This window comes from Lepus europaeus, chromosome 7 (genome assembly GCF_033115175.1).
Source record: "Lepus europaeus isolate LE1 chromosome 7, mLepTim1.pri, whole genome shotgun sequence".
NCBI lineage: Eukaryota > Metazoa > Chordata > Mammalia > Lagomorpha > Leporidae > Lepus > Lepus europaeus.
Genome location: NC_084833.1, coordinates 13,916,485 through 13,936,031, shown reverse-complemented (window position 1 = coordinate 13,936,031; position 19,547 = coordinate 13,916,485). Strand labels below are relative to the sequence as shown.

The window sequence follows — 19,547 nt, the reverse complement described above, 5'->3', positions numbered from 1 at the left end:
TCTGGCTGCTCTGCTTCTGATCTAGCTTCCTGCTAATGATGGCCCAAGGTGGGGCCCTGCGACCTACTTAGGAGATCTGGATGGAGTTCCCGGTTCCTGGCTTTGGCCTGGCCCAGCCCTAGCTATTGCAGGTACTTGAGGAGTGAGCCAGTGGATGCAAAAAAAAATCCCTTCCATTCTGTCATTCTGCCTTTTAAATAAATACATCTTTACAAAAATCCAGGGAAAATTTACCAGCGTCTTTCACCCTGACAGTGCTCTTGCTTGCTCTTCTCTGCCAAGCAAGCTGGCATATATATATATGTGTGTGTGTGTGTGTGTGTATATATATATATATATATTTTTTTTTTTTTTTCCTTATTTACTTGAAAAGCAGTTAGAGATCTTCCATCCACTGGCGCACTCCCCAAATGGCTGGACCGTCTAGGGCTAGGCCAGGCTGAGGACAGGAGCCAGGAACTCCATCCTGGTCTCCCACATGGTGCAGGGGCCCAAGCGCTGAGGTCCTGTTCCGCTGCTTTCCCAGGTGCATTAGCAGAGAGCTGCATAGGAAGCAGAGCAGCCGCGACTTGGACTGGTGCTCACGTGGGATGCTGGCGTTCCTGGTGGCAGTTTTCACCCTCTGCGCCACAGTGCCAGCCCCAAGGCCTCTACTTTTCATTTTTATCTTTTAAACCCATTTGTCCATGAACTTTTGTTCAATTCCTGTTATTACTTGTCAGTTGAACTAAAAATGACCCTGTGGTTTGCCACGTACAGGCATTAGAAAATGCAACTGAAGAGAATTTCAAAGAGTATCAATTATACTCAAACTAAGGCATTACTTGATATACCTAACAAAGCAATTCACTTGAAATTTGGTGGTCTAGATATTCCATTTTAAAAAATATTGATTTATTTATTTGAAAGGCAGAGTTAGAGGCGGGGGGCGGGGGGGGGGGTGTCTTCCATTCTCTTCCATTCGCTGGTTCACTTCCCAAATAGCTGCATCGGCTGCAGCTCAGCCGATCTGAAGCCAGGAGCCAGGAGTTCCTTCCAGGTCTTCCCACATGGGTGCAGGGGCCCAGGAACTTGGGCCATCCTCCGCTGCTTTCCCAGCCCATAGCAGAGAGCTGGACTGGAAGTGGAGCAGCCAGGACTTGAACCGGCACCTGTATGGGATGCCAACACCACAGGTAGTGGCTTTACTCACTATGGTACAGCACCGGCTCCCTAGATACTCTATTTTTTTTTTTTTTTTAATCTGGATTTTATTCTGGACAACTTTTCAGAAGTAGCTGGCAATTGAAACCTTATGTCTTATTAAACATCCTTTCCAGCAAATAACTTGAATCATCTAAAGAAAACTGGACAAGAAAATAGGATCTAAATCTTGGGGTGATGATCATGCCTCTGTTGGTGCTCATCTAGCTAAGAAAGAGGTTGGCAACCCAGTATGCCAGTGTCCTGGGGTGATCCTTATGTGTAGCTGGATGGTAGAATGTTGACTTCTCCCCTTTCAGCGCAGTCTAGCCAACAACATCAATAATTACAGGTTCTCAGTTAAAAGTAGGAAAATAAAATTTTAATTTGTGAGGTGAAGAAATGAGAACATCTTAAAACCGGAGTCAAATAGACACCTGGAAAATGAAAGTTAACTTCCTGTGAAGGAAACGACATGGTGGCAGGTAAAAAAAAATAAGTAAAAATTTTTTCTCTGGTAACATTTTTTTTTAAAAGGATATGAATTGGGACTGGTGCTGTGGCCTATCAGGTAAAGCCGCCGCATGCAGTTTGAGCCCCGGCTGCTCCACTTCTGGTCCAGCTCTCTGCTATGGCCTGGGAAAGCAGTGGAAGATGACCCAAGTCCTTGGGCCCCTGCACCCATGTGGGAGACCTGGAAGAAGCTCCTGGCTTCCGACTGGTGCAGCTCTGGCCACTGTGGTCATCTGGGGGAGTGAACCAGCAAATGGAAGACTCATTCTTTCTCTCTCTGCTTCTGCTTGTCTGTAACTCTTCCTCTCAAATAAATAAATAGATCTTTTAAAAAAAATATGTATTTATTTATTTGAAAGGCAGGGAGCTGGATCAGAAATGCAGCCGCCAGGACTGGAACCTGTGCCCATGAGATTCCAGTGTCGCGGGTGGCAGCTTCACCTGCTGTGCCACAACACTGGCTCCTCCAGCAACTTACCTGGTAGAGGGTTAGCCAAGGTGGGGAACTTTCTTTTCTTCTTTATTCCTTTTTTTTTTTTTTAACTTTTTTGACCAAGTATCATAGTGGGACATACAAAGTTATCAACTTAAAAATTAGCCTTCCATAGATTTATGGAATTTCTAGTCCTGCCTATGGTTGCCTTGGCTGGGCCAGAGCAAATGATTCTGTGGGCCTTGTACGACCTGAGGGGTGGATGTTTCCCACCCTTGGGAGACTTAAACATACACACTCATTCAAAAGAACTCTCCAGCGAGCTGCAGTAAGTGCTGGATTGAAGCCCTCGACAAGAATGAACCAGTCTGATGACATGCCTTCTCCAAGTCAGAGAAGGAACCGGACGCGAGTCCAGAAAACAGAAGGCCGCCCTTGGTCTTTTGGTGCCCAGTGCTGAAATGTCAGCAACGGGGCAGTCCGCGGGACTCAGCATCGCCTCTGACGCCAGGAACCGCGGCTTGGAGGAGTGGGCGGCCGGACACCTTTTGGAAGGTGCTGCCTCAGCAGAGAACGGCCAGAGGACACGTGGCCCTGCTGCTGGGTTCATCGGGGGCTGTGCTCTCCGGACACCTGGCCAGCAGCTCGCTAGGGACTGGGGCTGTTAGAGAGCCCGGTATTTCCTGCCAGGTGAGGTCAGGGGTGCGGCCGTGGGAAACGAATGGCGTTGAGGGCAGCCCGGACTCGGCCGCCGCTGGCACTTGGTCAAGGCTCCGAGGCTCGTGCCGGCTCCCCTCCGCCTTTCCCCCCGGCCCCTCGGCAGGAGCTTCGCCCCACACTGCCTCTCCTCGTCCGGGCGCCCCCAACGTGTGGGAGCCACAGCCCGGGCCATTCCGCCACCCGGGCGCAGCGGAGCCGCAGACGCGAATACTTCGCCAACATCGTTTTAAATAAAGTTTTTTGCCATCAAAAAAGGGAGGGGGCCGGGATGGAAGGAGGCCTACTTAATCGCCAAGCGGTTGGCCAACGCGTGAAGAGGCGAAGCAGGAAGACCGCGAGACCCATCGGTGATTGGTTAGGCCAGAAGCCTGTCTGGACTGTACCACACTTACTTGGGGGGGGTTGGCAAATTCGAGAGACGAGCTGCTTGCTTGTGAGTACTTCCAGTACACACGCATAATTCTTTTTTATTTCTGAGAGTTTCCGTTTGGATACAACAGGGACAGAAAACAAGGCGCAGGAAACGGAGGGACTCTCCCGACCATTTCCTCATTCCCGACTCCCGCACAGTACGCTGACCCTGCCCGCCTAGTCGTCAGCGGAACCCGACGCCCTTGCGCGCGCGTTCTCGTCTTCTCGCGTGCGTACGGCGCTGTGCTCCTACAGCCAATCAGACGGCGAGGTCGCCGCGGTCGCCGCGGTTCGCGCGCACGCCCCAGAGCGGAGACGGGGTGGGGGCTGTGGGTGAATGGGAGAGTGAGCAGGGGCGGGCGCGACGGCGTGAGCCGCATGAATGAGAGAAACGTGCCCAGCGCGAGACGTCGCGCGCGCCCGGGCCAGGGAGCCAATGGGAACGCTGGGAGGGCTCGCGACCCGGCACTGAGCGCAACGGCCGCGCGCCGGCTCGCTGACGAGCGTCGCCAGGCGGGAGCGCGCGGGAGCGGGGCGGGCGTGGAGCGTGCGGGGGCCGCGCGCTGCCTCTCAGAGGCCGGACGGCACTGCCGGGAGGCGGCGGTGACAACGACGGCGGCGGTGACGGGCGCCGCTCCGGGGGTGAGTACCGGGGACGCCGGCCCCTGTGCGGAACCGGAAGTGCCGGGCCAGTGAGGTGGGAGGGGAGAGTGACCTCTAGGGAAGGGGGACCGGAGCGGGGGAGGGGGTTAAGGCCCCGGCCCTACTCCGGGCCGGGTCATCCGACCGCGGCAGGGACCCGTGGGCCCCTGAAACGGCCGGCGAGTCGGGGCTGGGCTCCGGGGCGGCCGGGGCTCGGGGCCGGTGAGTGCCGGGCCGCCCGGCTCCGGACTGCGGTCTTCGGAGCCTGGCACCCAGCCGCCGCCCCTTCCGCCCCCGGCCCTCCGCCGCCCGCTCCCTCAGCCTCGGTGGGCCCTGCCGCCGTGGACTCCGTCCTCTGGGGCTCCGTGGACGTGACCCGTGCCCGGGGGCGGGTTAGGTGCCGTTCCCCCTGTGGCCGTGCGCTTCGAGTTCTCCACTCGAGCTCCGTCCTGTTACCTGTGCTTTTCCGCCCTCCAAGCCCACGGCCGAGGGCTCCGTGCTGCTAGTACTTTGTACTTTTTTTTTGCCAGTGGAGCCCGAATGTGTTCGCCGGCTTTTTTACCTGTAGGGTTCTCTTTGTGGGGCGGGGGGTGAGGGTGTCTCACCCCCTTGACCGAATGAAAACACGGCCGCGAGAAGGAAGAAAGTGGCTCAAAGTTACTGACTCCAGATCGTTTTTCTGCCCTGCGTTTTTCACTTCCTGGTTAATGCCATCTTGTCCAGGTTGATTGTACGTTTGCATTCCCACCTTTTATGCCGATTAGCCCTTCAGTCCTGTGTCGGATTTCTATGGAGGGCTCGCTATAGGCCATTCTATAGAACCCGTCAAGTGTTTACAAGAATTGTATTGCCATGTACTTTGCTACCTTGGTATATAGTGATAAAATCCACATTAAACTTTTGACTCTTTTTTTTCCCCCCCGATATCTCAACATGGATTATTCCATGGCACTTCAATGGCTGTGTTTTTAGCTTTTCCTGTATTGTGCTGTTACACCACCTTGTTTCAGCAAGCAGTGTCTGTGTTGCCAGGGATACTGTTCGGATCCCTTAACCCCTTTAAGGAGGTATTTGTGTTCAATCTTATTAAAGCTCTCAAAGTACGTGTCCTATAGTATTCGTTTTATATGTGCATATTTTCATCCCATAGTTGACCATGTGCCTGAATATGTCGCATATGCCCTTGTATATTTTTTGATACTGATGTGGATCCACGCCGTTGCCACTGTTGAACGACATCTACCCTTCCAATCTCATCCCTGCCATCTGCAGTAGACCCTTCTGCTGAGACTTAGTATGTCTCTCTTCATACCCAGGAAATTTTTAGGTTTCATCCTGCCCCTTCTTCTTTTTTTTTTTTTTTTTTTGACAGGCAGAGTGGATAGTGAGAGAGAGAGACAGGTCTTCCTTTGCCATTGGTTCACCCTCCAATGGCCGCTGCGGCCGGCGCATCGCGCTGATCCGAAGCCAGGAGCCAGGTGCTTCTCCTGGTCTCCCATGCGGGTGCAGGGCCCAAGGACTTGGGCCATCCTCCACTGCCTTCCCGGACCATAGCAGAGAGCTCTACCCCTTCTTTTAAAATATTTATTTTTATTTATTTGAAAAGCAGACAAACCTTCCGTCTGCTGGTTCACTTCCCAAATGCTTGCAGCAGTCCAGGTTAGGCCTGGCTGACGCCAGGAGTCCTGAATTCAATCCAGGTTTCCCATGTGGGTGACAGAGCTCAGTACTTAAGCCATCACCTGCTGCCTCCCAGGGTGTGCATTAGCAGGAAGCTGGGTTGGAAGGAGAGGAGGCCAGTGTGGGATGCAGGTGTCCCAGGCAGCATCTTAACAGCTGTGGTAAATGCCCGCCCCTGAAGCCCTGTTTTTAAAGAGAGTAATGATGAATCTCGAAGGAAGGCACCTTTGCTTTCCATGCCACAGGTGAGAACGGAAATGATGAGTTCAAGGTACATTTGTATTTTTATTATCCAAATTTTCTGATACTTTCAATCTCTACCTCTGGCATTAAGAAATACCAGACTGCTTGAGGAGAATAAAATTGCTTTGTTTTTAAGTTCTAACTTCAGTAAATTTTTTGGTGTACAGATTTCAAGTTGTCGTCATTGGGCAGTTAGTATAGTGGATAAACAAGAGGTAGAAAGGGTTTGTCAGCAAAGGGGCGTATGAACTCTTGGCTTCTGAACCTGGCTGCCCAAGTGATTCAGTGGAGTGCCCTCAGGCATTCTCTAGCCTTCAATTTTACAGAGTGGGATAAGGGACTGTGTCACCAGATAATGTGAGTAAAGTGCTTTGAGATCACTAGATGAAAAGCATCCTATAAAATCAGGGTGCTGATGTTATTTTGTTACTATCATCAACAGAAGTAATTGTTACTTTTAATCATATTGGGGTAGGTGGGGCTCACTTTACTTCCTAATAGGCCAATGTAGGAATGAAAAACTTTTGAATTGGAAAGAAAGCGACTAACCTTTATGGTAGCTTCAGCTTCTCACAGATGGGATCTCATCTATTTGATGCAAGGTCCTTAGTGGGTGATCCCAGAAGGCCAACAATTGAACTTCTGCCTCCTCAGTATCATAACTACAAAGCACAACAGAGGGACAAGGGAGAGACATACACAAAAAGGAAATGAGACTTGCTGTCCTAATTATGAGTTGGGTTTTTCATTTTTCATTGTAGCAATACTGTGTCCAAAGAGAAACCTCTGTTCTAGGCCCTCCCTTTACAGCTGTACCCTTGTTTTTAGTTTTTTACTTTTTTTTAAAGATTTATTTATTTGAAAGAGTTACACAGAGAAGGAGAGGCAGAGAGAGAGAGGTCGTCCATCTGCTGATTCACTCCCTAATTGGCCGCAACGGTCAGAGCTGTGCCAATCCGAAGCCAGGAGCTTCTTTCAGGTCTTCCCCATCTTTTATTGCTTTCCCAGGCCACAGCAGAGAGCTGGATTGGAAGTGGAACAGCTGGGACTCGAACTGGTGCCCATATGGGATGCTTGCACTGCAGGCAGCACTTTACTCGCTACACCACAGCACCGGCCCTTTGACTGTTCTATATTTATTGCTGCTTGTTTGTGTCAGAGGAGATGGGTCCCTTACAAGAACTAGTTCTTTGATGACCTTAGACCAAGTAAAACCATGTTCTCCTTGTTCTAATCTCAACAGCACTTAGAATTGAGTAGAGGATTTTAAATCTGTTTTTTCCTCCCCATTCCGAGTCCTTTGCCACATACATATAAGAGAAGTGGAAAATAATCTTTCTTTCAAAACACATTTTTTAACAGAGTAACCTGTGGAACTCTTAGCCTTGTTCTTAAGAAATGCCCTGAAAGAATTTTTTGATAGAGATATTTGTTTTTCTCCAGGTGAGGCACCATAACCCAGTTGAACTCTGCGTCCAAAGCCCAAGATTGAAGAAGAAAGACCAGACATATTGACTAACCTGGAAACAGGGACATCTTTGGAACTTTGCTTTCATCCTGAGTTATTTTTTAAAGTATCACGTGGAATTGATTTCTTCATCTTTTTCTGCTTATTGGGAAGAAATGGCTTCAAGGATTTTAAGTTTTCCTTCAGTTTTGCATGAACTCTGTAGGAAACGGAGCCCTTGAAGGGCTTGGGAATAACAAGAAGAGATCGAAGACAGACAAGCTTGCTCTCTGTTTTCTCTCTTCTTCAAAGAAAAGTGTTTACAACTCAACTCGTAACAGCTGTGGTCCAGCATTAGCCATCAAGAGAGAAATAAATAAAATTAACCCACCATTGCCAGACTACAAACCCTGGTGAAGTCAAGGTGTGGGAGTGGTGGCATTGAGAAGACTGCCTAAAACGGACAAGGACTACAGTTAAAACAGTTTCTCTTTCAAGCTGGAAGGGTCCGCAGGTTCCTTCTTGGATAAAAATACACAGTGCACACCTCTTTTAGGTGCTGCTCACATTTTGTGGAAGTGTAGTAGTCGTGGAGGTACTATAGTATCTCCTCAGGAATTTTTCCGTGCTCAGAATTTTCTGGCCTGCCTTGATATTTTCCCTTTCTTTTGAAGATCTGCCTCCATCCATGAGCTGTACCTTGATCTGTCTGACTGTCCATGTTCTCTACCGGCAGCCATTTGCATGTGTACAACCTACTGTTTGTGTCCAATTTTTAAGCTGTACAAGTTGTGTTTCTTAATCTCTTCTGCTTTGTTCTGGGGAAGTGGTTATTCATCATTTGGAATCACCTTTCCCCCTCCCATATGCTTTCCTTCATTTGAGATCTTTTGACCTTCAGTTTTGTTTGGGAGGGGGAAGGGTGATAATTCTAAATTTTTGGTTTCCCTGTTTTTCTTTGTACTCCTCTCTGTTGGTTCCCTTATCCCATTTTCTTGTCCGTTCTGCCGCTGTGTGGGCCTGGGCTATGCGGCAGGGCAGATCTCCCTTCAGAGCTCCAACATGCCCGCAGAGTCTGGAAAGAGATTCAAACCCAGCAAATATGTCCCGGTCTCGGCAGCCGCTATCTTCTTAGTGGGAGCTACAACACTCTTCTTTGCTTTTACGTGAGTTTTCTCATAGCAGTGGTTTTGGGAGTGGGGTTGGGGTTCTCTGTGGGAGGTGAAGAAGTAAGCTTTGTCTTGAGTTTTGCTAGTACTTGGTGTCTGATATCGGTAAATTCAAGTCCCAAAGATATTTAAGAAAAGTGAGGAAGAAACTTGTCCTTTTAGCCTTGTTATATGTTTCACTTTCTTGAATCTTGTGCCGTCCATGTCTTCACTACCTTTGAAATCATAGATGTCTTCATAATTTCCTACTCAGCTCCATCATTAGATGATCCTAAACTAGGAAGGAAGTTGGAGGAAACCACTAGAGAGACTTAAAGCAGCTTAAGCAATAAATTCTATAAGAGAAAGAGAACTTAAGGCTTTTCTTTTTTTTTTTGTTCTAAACATTTATTTATTTATTTGAAAGAGTTACAGAGGAGAGGCAGAGAGAGATCTTTCATCTGCTTGTTCACTCCCCAAATGGCCACAACGGTCAGGCTGAGCCAGGCCAAAGCCAGGAGCTTCATCAGGGTGTCCCACGTGGGTACAAGGCCCAATGACTTGGGTCATCCTCTGCTGCTTTCCCAGGTGCATTAGCATGGACTAGATGGGAAGTGGAGCAGCCAGGATTCAAATTGGCCCCTATATGTGATGCTGGTGCTGCAGGTGGTGGTGGCTGGTGCCTTTACCTGCTATGCCACAGTGCTAGCCCCCCAAAAGCCTTTATTTCTTTTCTTTTTTTTTTTTTAAGATTTATTTGAGAGAGTTACAGAGAGAGGGAGAAACAGAGATTTTCCATCTGCTGGTTCACTCCCCAAATGGCTGCAGTGGCCAGAGGTGGGCCAGGCCGAAGCCAGGAGCCAGTAGTTTCTTCTGGGTCTCCCATGTGGGTGCAGGGACCCAAGCACTTGCAGGCCATCTTCTGCATTCCCAGGCCAAGCAGAGTGCTAGATTGGAAGTGGAGCAGCTGGAATTCTAACTGGAGCCCATATGGGATGCTGGGGCCACAGGCAGAGGTTTTACTCACTATGCCACAGTGCTACCCCCCACCCAAAGGCTTTTTAAATGGTAATGACTTTTCTCCAGGATGTCTAAAGGTTAGGCTTGAGATTGTGAAAATTAAGAATACTAGAGAATTTCAGAATTAATTTATATGATAAACCAGTGAGATTGTTTGGCTTTTAGTGTCACTTAGATGGCTTTGTTTTAAGAGCTGAAGCCTGGAGAAGTGAAGGCTACTGGGAAAGAACAAATTTTATTAAAGAAGAAAATACTGTAAGAATCCCTTTACATTAATTCCTGCTGACGAGAATGACAGTAATTCTCCCATTGTTCTCTAGTCCTGTTAGGAAGGACTAAATTAGCTTTCCCACTTAGAATCTTCAAACTTTACCTACTTAGTTCTGAAGTTAACCAGTTTACCTCTGTGCCCTCCCCCTTTTTTTCCCCAAAGATTTATTTATTTGAAAGCCAGAGTTACAGAGACACAGAGAGAGAGGTCTTCCATCTGCTGGTTCACTCTCCACATGGCTGTAACAGCCAGAGCTGCGCTGATCCGAAGCCAGGAACATCTGGGTCTCCCACACGGGTTTAGAGGCCCAGGGACTTCGGCCATATTCTGTTGCTTTCCCAGGCCATAGCAGAGAGCTGGAGTGGAAGTGGAGCAGCTAGTACTCAAACCGGTGCCCATATGGGATGCTGACACTGCAGGCGGTGGCTTTACCCACTGTGCCACAGTGCCACCCCACCTCCCCCCTTTTTAAATTTATTTTAAAAGCAGAGTGACAGAAAGTGTGCTCTCTTACATCTTCTGGTTCACTCCCCAAATGGCTGCAACAGCCAGGACTTGGCCAGGTCAAAGCAAGGAGCCAGGAACCCCACTCTGGTCTCCCACATGGGTGTCAGTGGCCCAACTATTTGGACCATCTTCTGCCTTCTCAGGCATGTTAGCAGGAAGCTGATTGGAAATGGGGTGGTCAGGACTTAAACAGTGGCTTAACCTACTGCCCTATAGCACCAACCCCATTTTCTCTGGTAGTTCAGCTGTTGAGCACTAGGCAAGCATTTTTGCTATTAGCAATTTAGAAATTAACATACACTAGGCTTCTGAGCCTTATACCATTGAGTCATTGAGTTAGCACTCCAGTTGCAGCTTTGGAACCATCAGAGCATGCTGGATCTTCTGGGAAGTTCACTTTGCTAAGATACAGGTTCATTGCTGTTTGTGGGGTGCTGTTCAGAGCCATATGGGCTTGCTGGGAAGAAGAAAATGAAATGGTAGGGAATAAAAGCAGTTTGGACTAACTGAAGCAGGAATTGTTGAGGTCAGGACAGTTATGCAGATATTAAATTTGAGATGGGAGGGAAAGTAAGTCCCCAAAATTGAACTTTAGATGCCAAAAGGAATTCTACGAAATATGGGTCAGTTAGCCATAGGAGTCAGCAAAGTAACACTGGTGTATCTCTATTTAATTTTTACTTTAGTTTCTATATTTGAGAGGCAGGCAGATAGTGAAATAGAGCTCCCATCCACTGACTCAACCTTCAAATGCCTTCAGTATCCAGGACTAGACAAGGCTGAAGCCAGAAGCCAGGAACTCAATCCAGGTCTCCTTTGTGGGTGGCAGGGACCCAACTAATTAAGCCATCACCTACTGCTTCCCAGGGTTTGCATTAGCAGGAAGCTTGAATTGGGAGCTGGAGTGGGACTTGAACCAAGGCAGTCTGATAAAGGATGTGACTCCCAACTGGTGGCTTAACTTAGCCACCAAGCTAACACCTACCCCTGTATGTAGGTTTTTTTTTTTTAAAGATTCATTTATTTATTTAAAAGCATTACACAGAGAAGGAGAGGCAGAGAGAGAGAGAGAGAGGTCTTCCATCTGCTGGTTCACTCCCCAGTTGGCTGCAGTGGTTGGAGCTGGGCCAATTAGGAGCCAGGAGCTTCTTTTAGGCCTCCCACATGGGTGCAGGGACCCAAGGACTTGGGCCATCTTCCACTGCTTTCCCAGGCCATAGCAGAGAGCTGGATCGGAAGTGGAGCGGCTGGGACTCATGGGATGCCAGCACCTCAGGTGGTGGCTTTCCCTGCTAAGCCACAGCACTGGCCCCTGTATGTAGTTTTTAAAGAAGGACAGAATAAATTATCTAATGTATGAATACTATACTGCTTCTCACTTCTTCCTTGAAAATGTAGAAGTCAGATTTTTTAACCTGGGCTTTCTAGCCAGAAGCTGAATCCCTCAAGGATCTAGAGTCAGCCCTTGTTTTTCTCTTTGTGCTTCTGTTTTTTTCATAATCATTTTTTCTTCCTTAAGCTCAACATGTTCAGTGTTGTGTTCTTCATCATGGATTATGTAAGGAGGTGTAAGTCTTTCAATGTCACAATGTGTTTTGGTTTGTACTGTTATGGCTGATATGTAGAATCAAAATTTTAACCAAGGGACATATCTTAGTGTCCTTGGAGGAATTGTGCTGGGTCAGAAAGGTTATGTACAAGACCAGATTGACACTCATAGACCTGCTTGTTTGAGGAGTGTTTTGAAAGGCAAAGCCTTTGTAGAAGCAAGCTAGGAATTCAGGAGACAAAGTAGTTTTGTGTCTTTCAGCCTGAGTTCTTGAGGTAGGGCAGGCAGAATCCTTGTTCTTAATTTGCTAATCTGGAACCATTGAAGTGCTTGGCTGGTTATACCAGTTTGCCCACAGGGTTGTCCTGACATAGACATTTTCTTAACTGATAGTTGAAACGATTTAACCTACTTTGTCATTCCCTGGTGCCAGCATGGTAGAGGCCCTCTTTATTCCATGGCCTCTCAGCCCTAGGAAAAAGGATTTTGGAGGACAGCAATACTACTTGGAATTACTGACTCTAATCCAAAACTAGAAAAGCCTTAAGTCAGTTTCCTTTCATGTTAGTTGCCATAGGACCAATTTCTGGGCTCCCTTTCTCCCCTGGGGTCTCCCTGGCCCACCTTGTGGAGGCATAAACCTCCTCTTTATCACCCAGCTCTTAGTACGGCTGAAGTTTTCATCTCTTTTTTTCATCTGTCCATAGTATTTCCTCTGAAAGCATAGGTTATCTAGGTTGAGGCACCACGGTTCTCAGAAACTGTTCCCCATGGCTTTTACCCCTTTTGTGGTTCAATTCTTTGTAGAAACCCCCCTATTTAAAGCCATATCCAACCTAAAAAAGATGAAGAGACAAGAGGAAGGCTGTCTTTGAACCAGCTCTTCTTTGGGGCCTTCCATCTATAACTACTTGGCCGTCCTTATGTTCTCTTCACTAGGTTAAACTGGCTGTTTTTACATCTGTATAAACCCAAGGTGAGGATTCCTTTGGGACCTCAAGGACTGGGAAGAGGAGGAAGAGTCCTTTTCAGCTAGTAGATATAATTAATGGAGTCATGCAGACCTCAACTAATTATGACCAATTTACATTGCATGTTTCTTTGTCAAGTAGGGAAAGCTGTGAATAGAAATTACCATTTGGGTTTGGTCATCAAAGGAGTAGTGATCTTGTGCCCGAGAAGTTTGAATAGAACAATTGAGGTCTTCCCCCAGAACCCTAATCCCACAGATTCACTGAGTTTTTCCGGTACTAGAACTAAGCAGGAGTGGTGGGCATCCTGTCTTAATTATTTTCTTCTTCACTATTTGAGAGTGTGGGTATCTGTTGAAGTAACTCTTTCCATTTTGGTTAGGTACTAGACTGCATTTCATAAGATCCACTTGGATCCTTATCTGTCTTAGTTTAGTCTGTGACTGACAGTGGGAGCAGTGGTAGGTAGGTAAATGGGATAACCATTGTTTGGGAGTTAGGAGACTGGTTTTTGGTAAACTCTGTTAATCTTTGTAGACCTTACTACTTCCTCACACTGTAGTGAGGAAATTGATCTGGAGCAGTTTATTTAAGCAATATGACTTTCTCAAATGCAGTCTTACATGGATTCCAGTATAGAAAACATAGAGAGTGGGCCTGCCCTGATTAAAATGAGACTGCATATAGAAGTCTCTTTTGGCTGAGTTAGTTAAGTCAGTGTCTCATGTTTATTTCTGAAGTAAGTGGGGGAGGAGGTGTAGTATCTGTGTCAGGTGATCCTTTAAGGGAAGAATAAAATCAGTGTTGTCCAGAAGTCTGGGATGGTCTTTTCGGTATGTCATCCATGGTACAGCTTGCTTTTCAATTTCTGCCTCTGGCCTCTTCCAACCCTTTTACCCACAGAGAATTGAGCAACTCTTATTTTTCTCCTGTAGCTGTGGAGGTGCTAGCACCTGATCTGAGTGGGAGTAGCCTCCTGATTTAGGGGATTAATTGAGCGGTAGTTTCTTCTGCCTACATCCAGGAATAAGGCCTAGGTCCTACATCTAGCATTCAGCTACTTGAAAATCTGGGTTACAGAGGCAGGTATTTTCAGATAAACTTATCACCTACAAGGGGAGAAATTGTTTTCCCAGGAGATTTTTAGGAAAGCAATCCTTATAATGAGGATCCCCAAGAGCAGGAAGTAGGACAGTAGGACATTCATTTCAACCTTCTGTCATCAACCAGGAACACAAGTCATAGGCTCAAAAGCAGTATGTTAGGCATTGGAGGAATGCATAGACCTATTCTTTAGGAGCTTAGTGTTTCTGTTTTAAGTGTTCTTGAATCCTTAGTACTACATAAGGGAAGTAGAATTAAGGATGAAGGTAGAATTGGAATGATAATTGATAGATCATCATGTTATTTTGTATCTGCTCGCCAGTGAATGCTCAGTATTAAGCCAGCTGGTTTAAAAAGAATTGAGGATCATTTCAAATATTCTCCATCTTATATTTGTACAATATAGCTGAATTAACAGAGTTGCAGAGTTTCCTGTGGATTGCCTAAAGCTACATAGCAAGCATTCACTGAGGCAGGATTTAAAAAGATTTATTTATTTATTTGAGAGGCAGAGTTATGGAGAAGCAGAAGCAGAGAGAGATCTTCCATCCTGATTCACTCCCAGAGGGCCACAATGGCTAGAGCTGCGCTGATCCGAAGCCAGGAGCTTCTTTCAGGTCTTCCACGTGGGTGCAGGGGCCCAAGGACCTGGGCAGTCTTCCACTGTTTTCCCAGGCCATAGCAGAGAGCTGGATCGGAAGAGGAGCAGCCGGGCCTCCAACTGGCGCCCATAAGGGATGCCGACCCCTCCTATTTTTTTTTATCTCTAGAAACTTAACCATTTTGTATAATTGAAAGTATTAGGGAGGACTAGGAAACAGGGTTTCAGGGTTGTGGCTGTTGAAACCCACCCTCAATTTTATATGGTCTTGAAAACAAGAGTGCTGAATGGGCGGGCAGAAGAACCTGTTCTACCTGGGGTGGTGTAGATCTGGGAGTCCCACCAATGAGTCAGCCAATCTTCTGGGCCATTGCTGGCCACTCCCTAAGCTTTTGGAGCTCTGTGATTATTGCTGTAGTCTGAGGACGAGCCCCAACAACTCCTCTTTAGCTCTGGCCTCATCATCCATCAAAGGCAACAGATTCAGACAGGCCACATGGGATGGCCACCTAGGAATCTGGCGAAGTACGATAGCAACGGAAAGCCTCTCTTCAAGCCAAACAGAGTATTGGATAGGACAGGAACAGGTCTTGTTCACACATGCCTCTCCATAATGGGGTGAGAGTGCTAAGGTCGGAAGCAGTGGGTCTGTGAATCTAAGAATGAATACTGCCCATTTTGTTATTTGCATTTTTATTTCTAGATTCTGTCACTGTGGGGACAGACTTGCCTTAGGCTACGGATATTGGAAATCAGTTCCAGGATTATATACTTCAGCTGGGGTGGGTTGATAGCAAGAATGTTCTAGGATTAAAGTTAATCATTCTGAGGTAGGTTGGCAAGATAATCAAGATGCTCAAGGAATTGGGAGTATTGCTTTGTTTGAAAATGAAACGGAAGTTTAGTATCAGAAAAATCAGGGTCTTTGGGGCGAGGGCTGATCTCGGTCACCTTAGTTTCCCTCAGGGATGGAGGGAAGGTCAAGAGCCTACAGTAGCCACAGTGACTGATTCTGGGAATAAGACTTTTAAATCATGGGCACTTCAGTGTTCTAAGGATTTAATTTCTTTTTCCCTTCTAATTATCTTCCCAGGCTGTAGCAGTCAAGTGAGTCACCCATTTTCTTCTTCCCCAAGCGGAAATTGAAGCAGCAGCTAAGTCCTAGGGAGGGGCTCTGACCTGGATGGCTGGTTTTCAGTTTCTCTCCCTCCCTCCTAAGGAACCTAGGAGATCAGGCATTGGGGTGGGGCCACTCAGGGATTCTGCTTTGTTGCTTCTATTGTACCTAAACCCTGAACCAAAGAACTCAACAGAGGAAGAGGCTTCACTGGGGTCTTTATTTGATGACAGCGTGTAACTGACTGAAGGTCTGTTTTGTCCTTGAAATTTGTGTCCTTGTTCCAACTTCATTTTTTTCCCAGTTATATTCTGACCCATCAAAGGAAGCCAAGTGTTAATTGACATTTGCTAACTAAAAAACCTGATACATAATAAATATGTAAATTTTTTCGATCAGTAGCTGAATGGAATCTGAATAGATGGTGGTGGTAAAGATTTGTGTGATGCATTGTGACTCTTTGAATTGTTCTGAATTACTTTTGAGAGCTGTGCTATTTTGTTTTGATGAAATAAGATAGTCTTTCCTGACAGAATCCAGGACTGTTGTGGATTAATCCTCCAGAATCCATGCTCTCTTGTTCTTCTGGTCCCTTCTTTCTTTCCTTCAGTAAATTCTTTTCTGACTGGTCTGGATAAAGGGGACAAGGACAGATGCTGTCCTAATTCTGGAGATTAAGTTCTCAGCCACAAAACAGATTAGGGTATTTGAGCATTGTTTATGGTGGGAAGTTGCCTCTGAGCTAAGACAGATGAGAGGTGTTTGATACTACTGACAAACAGCACATCAGTTTCTTCTGAAACTTCCAACTCCCAGGAAACCAGCAGAGAAAGGAAGAGCTCTTGAAGTATTTCCACTTACCACTCACATCCTGAAAGAAACTCAGCTTAATCCTAGACACTCTTTTCTTAGTTAAAAAAAAAATTTACCTAAAGCTTGGCTCTTGGTTTGAATGCTATGGAATACTGGATATGTTCAGTCAGTTTCTTTTTTGCCACAGCGTTTGGGAATTAGTTGGTCTGTTATTTTCTGCTGTTTTCTCATCAACTCCTGTGCTTCATTTTTCAGATGTCGGGTGTCTAGTTTGTTTTTTTTTTTTTTTAAGATTTATTTATTTGAAAGAGTTTCACAGAGAGAGAAGGAGAGGCAGAGAGAGAGAGAGAGGAAGTCTTCCATCCACTGATTCACTCCCCACTTGGCCACAACGGCTAGAGCTGTGCCAATCTGAAGCCAGGAGCTTCCTCCAGGACTCCCATGTGGGTACAGGGGCCCAAGCACTTCGGCCATCTTCTGCTGCTTTCCCAGGCCATAGCAGAGAGCTGGATCAGATGTGGAGCAGCCAGGACTTGAACCGGCGCCCATATGGCATGCCAACACTGCAGCTGGCAGCTTTACCTGCAATACCACAGCTCCGGTCCTATTTTTTGTCTTGATATTCATACTTGTCTATGTTTTTAAAAATTTTGCAACCTTGAGAACTAGCTTTCAGTTAAAGAAAACTCAAGAATCAGTGAAGAGGGTGGCGCCGTGGCTCAATAGGCTAATCCTCTGCCTGCGGCGCCGGCACACTGGGTTCTAGTCCGGTTGGGGTGCTAGATTCTATCCCAGTTGCCCCTCTTCCAGGCCAGCTCTCTGCTGTGGCCCAGGAAGGCAGTGGAGGATGGCCCAAGTGCTTGGGCCCTGCACCCACATGGGAGACCAGGAGAAGCACCTGGCTCCTGGCTTCGGATCAGCGTGATGTGCCGGCTGCAGCACTGCAACTGCAGCGGCCATTGAGGGGTGAACCAACGGAAAAGGAAGACCTTTCTCTCTGTCTCTCTCTCACTGTCCACTCTGCCTGTCCAAAAAAAAAAAAAAAAAATCAGTGAAGAAACTTGAGGTAATATAGAGTGGTTCAAAGCTTGCTGGATAGAGGGGGGTTAGGCCAGTGGTATCCCATGCTGCTTTGGGCCAGTGTGCAGATCAGTGGAACATGGCTGGTATCCAGAAGCCTCAGGCTGCTCCAGAAAAGGGAATGTAGCTGGTGTTAGTTATATAGTCACTGGTTCTCTCATCTGACTAGAAGGATTATTAGGACAGATTTCAAAACCTAGAAAGAGGTAGGCATTTGACCTAGTGATTAAGGTACCTGTATCCCACATTGTAGTACTTGGCTTAGTGTCCTGATTCCAGCTTCCTGCTCATGCAGACCCTAGGGGCAGTGGTGATGGCTAAAGTAACTGGGTTCCTAGCTTCTAGCTTCATCCCTGCCTGACCTAACCCAGCCTACCCTAGCCCTGGCAATTGTGGGCATTTGGAGAGTGAACCACTGGGTGGGAGTATGGTCTCTCAAATATTTTTTTCAATGTGTGGAAAGATTTCACAGGAGAAGAATAAATCTGGATACAGACCTTAATACAAAGGGTTAAAACAGAGATTCTGAGTCTTATACCTTAATCTAAAATGAGTAGTTCCTAGGGAAAAGGATTATTTGGGACTGCAATGGTAAACTGCACCAAGTATGGTGGGGGGGTTGAGTCCTTACAGATTTTTTGTTATTGTTAGTATACAAAGTGGTGGAGACAGCCTCTTATTTTCTTTGTTCTTTGTTCAGGTGTCCAGGACTAAGCCTGAATGTGTCACCTGCAGTGCCCATCTACAATGCAATTATGTTTCTCTTTGTTCTGGCCAATTTCAGCATGGCCACCTTCATGGACCCAGGCATTTTCCCTCGAGGTAAGATCTTCCCTCTCTTGGAAACTCCTTACTAACTTTGAAAAAAATGACTGGTCTTTCACAGTTGATCTTGAGCCATAAGAGGCCTTAAGAGTCCTAAGATTAAGGAATACTTGTATAGTCTGATGATGAAAAGTCAAGGTCTTCAGGAATATGTGTCATAACTTACAGCTATGTGATTCACTTTGGGTCACTGATTCATCAGGAATCTATTTGGAGTATGTAGATTGGGTGATGCTGCTAGGTATGATAATAGTCCATGATGAATCAGATAATTATAAACATCTGAGATCTTTAAGGGGAAGAATTACACAGTCAAATTTCTTTTTTCAAAAAAAAATATTTTATGAATGTTCAGAGGGTCTGGCATTGTGTCCTAGTGGGCAGAACCACTGCCTGCATCACCAGTATCCCATATAGGTGCCAGTTCAATTCCTGGCTGTTCTTTCCATCCAGCTCTCTGGTGATGGCCCCAGAAAAGCCGCAGAAGATGGCCCAAGTGCTTGGGCCCTTGCCCACCCATGTGGGAGACCTGGAGGAAGCTTCAGTCTGGCTCAGCTGTGGCCATTGTGGCCAGTTGGGGAGTGAACCAGTGATGGAAGATTCTCTCTTTCTCTCTCTCCCTTTCTCTGTGACTCTTTAAAAAAAAAAAATATTAAGCAAAGAAATACAGAGATACCTTTTGGGATGCTGTGGCAATAATATGAGAAAAAACCAGGTGAAAACTTGAATTCTCAAGAATTCAAGAAATAGAATTTCAGCAATAGAAACAATTCAAAAATAGAACAGAATTTCAGAAGTAGAATTTGTCATGACAGCTTATTGAAGGAGAGTGAGAAGCTGAAAGAATTGTCTAAGATAGTTTCAAACTTCTAACTTGTGAGATAACTTTGATGCTGAGTTATAAGGATACTTGGAAGGAAGATAGCACTCTTAGACATGGTTGAATTTGAAATATTTATGGCTCATCTAGGTAGTTAGCTGGTAGGCAGCTGGGTAGTCAGAGTCAAAGACTGATTTAAGAGTCTTCAGCCATGTGGTATTTGAAGCAATGGGAGTAAGGTTGTCCAGTGAAAGTTGAGTGAGCTTAGTAAAGAACTAAGATCAGACTTGATTAGCACTAAAATTTTTATAATGAGCAGAGAAAGAGTCACTGAAGAGAGATTCAGCATGAGTGAGAAGGTTTCATAGGGGCAGAAAGTGAAACAGCATGGAAAGTTCATGGAGTAGCTCTTGATTGATGGTATCAGAAATTAGATCAAATAGTATGATA

The 19,547-nt window shown here is 46.3% G+C and overlaps 2 protein-coding genes across 2 annotated transcripts in view; one reads left to right on the top strand and one right to left on the bottom strand.

Moving 5' to 3' along the window:
* Positions 1-3,518: 3,518 nt before the first annotated feature.
* Positions 3,519-5,140, bottom strand: LOC133763622 (basic proline-rich protein-like). Its single transcript, XM_062197421.1, has 3 exons — positions 5,103-5,140; positions 4,027-4,256; positions 3,519-3,976 (listed from the first exon to the last, which is right to left on the bottom strand). The coding sequence occupies exons 1-3, from the start codon at positions 5,138-5,140 to the stop codon at positions 3,519-3,521; spliced, it is 726 nt and encodes a 241-aa protein (XP_062053405.1).
* Positions 3,798-19,547, top strand: part of ZDHHC5 (zinc finger DHHC-type palmitoyltransferase 5) — a 28,684-nt gene continuing 12,934 nt past the window's right edge. Inside the window, exons 1-3 of the mRNA XM_062196111.1 lie at positions 3,798-3,901; positions 7,268-8,437; positions 18,153-18,274. Coding sequence (XP_062052095.1) covers positions 8,334-8,437; positions 18,153-18,274 — 226 coding nt within the window. The 5' untranslated portion in view covers positions 3,798-3,901; positions 7,268-8,333. The remainder of the gene's footprint in view (positions 3,902-7,267; positions 8,438-18,152; positions 18,275-19,547) is intronic.

Excerpts from the sequence above, each read along its gene's own strand:
- LOC133763622 (XM_062197421.1), bottom strand. The coding sequence starts at position 5,140 with ATGTCGTTCAACAGTGGCAACGGCGTGGATCCACATCA. Across the intron at positions 4,257-5,102 it reads AACGGCGTGGATCCACATCA|AGGACGGAGTCCACGGCGGC; the intron begins GTATCAAAAAAT and ends ACGGAGCCCCAG. Across the intron at positions 3,977-4,026 it reads GTCGGATGACCCGGCCCGGA|AGGTCACTCTCCCCTCCCAC; the intron begins GTAGGGCCGGGG and ends CCCCTTCCCTAG.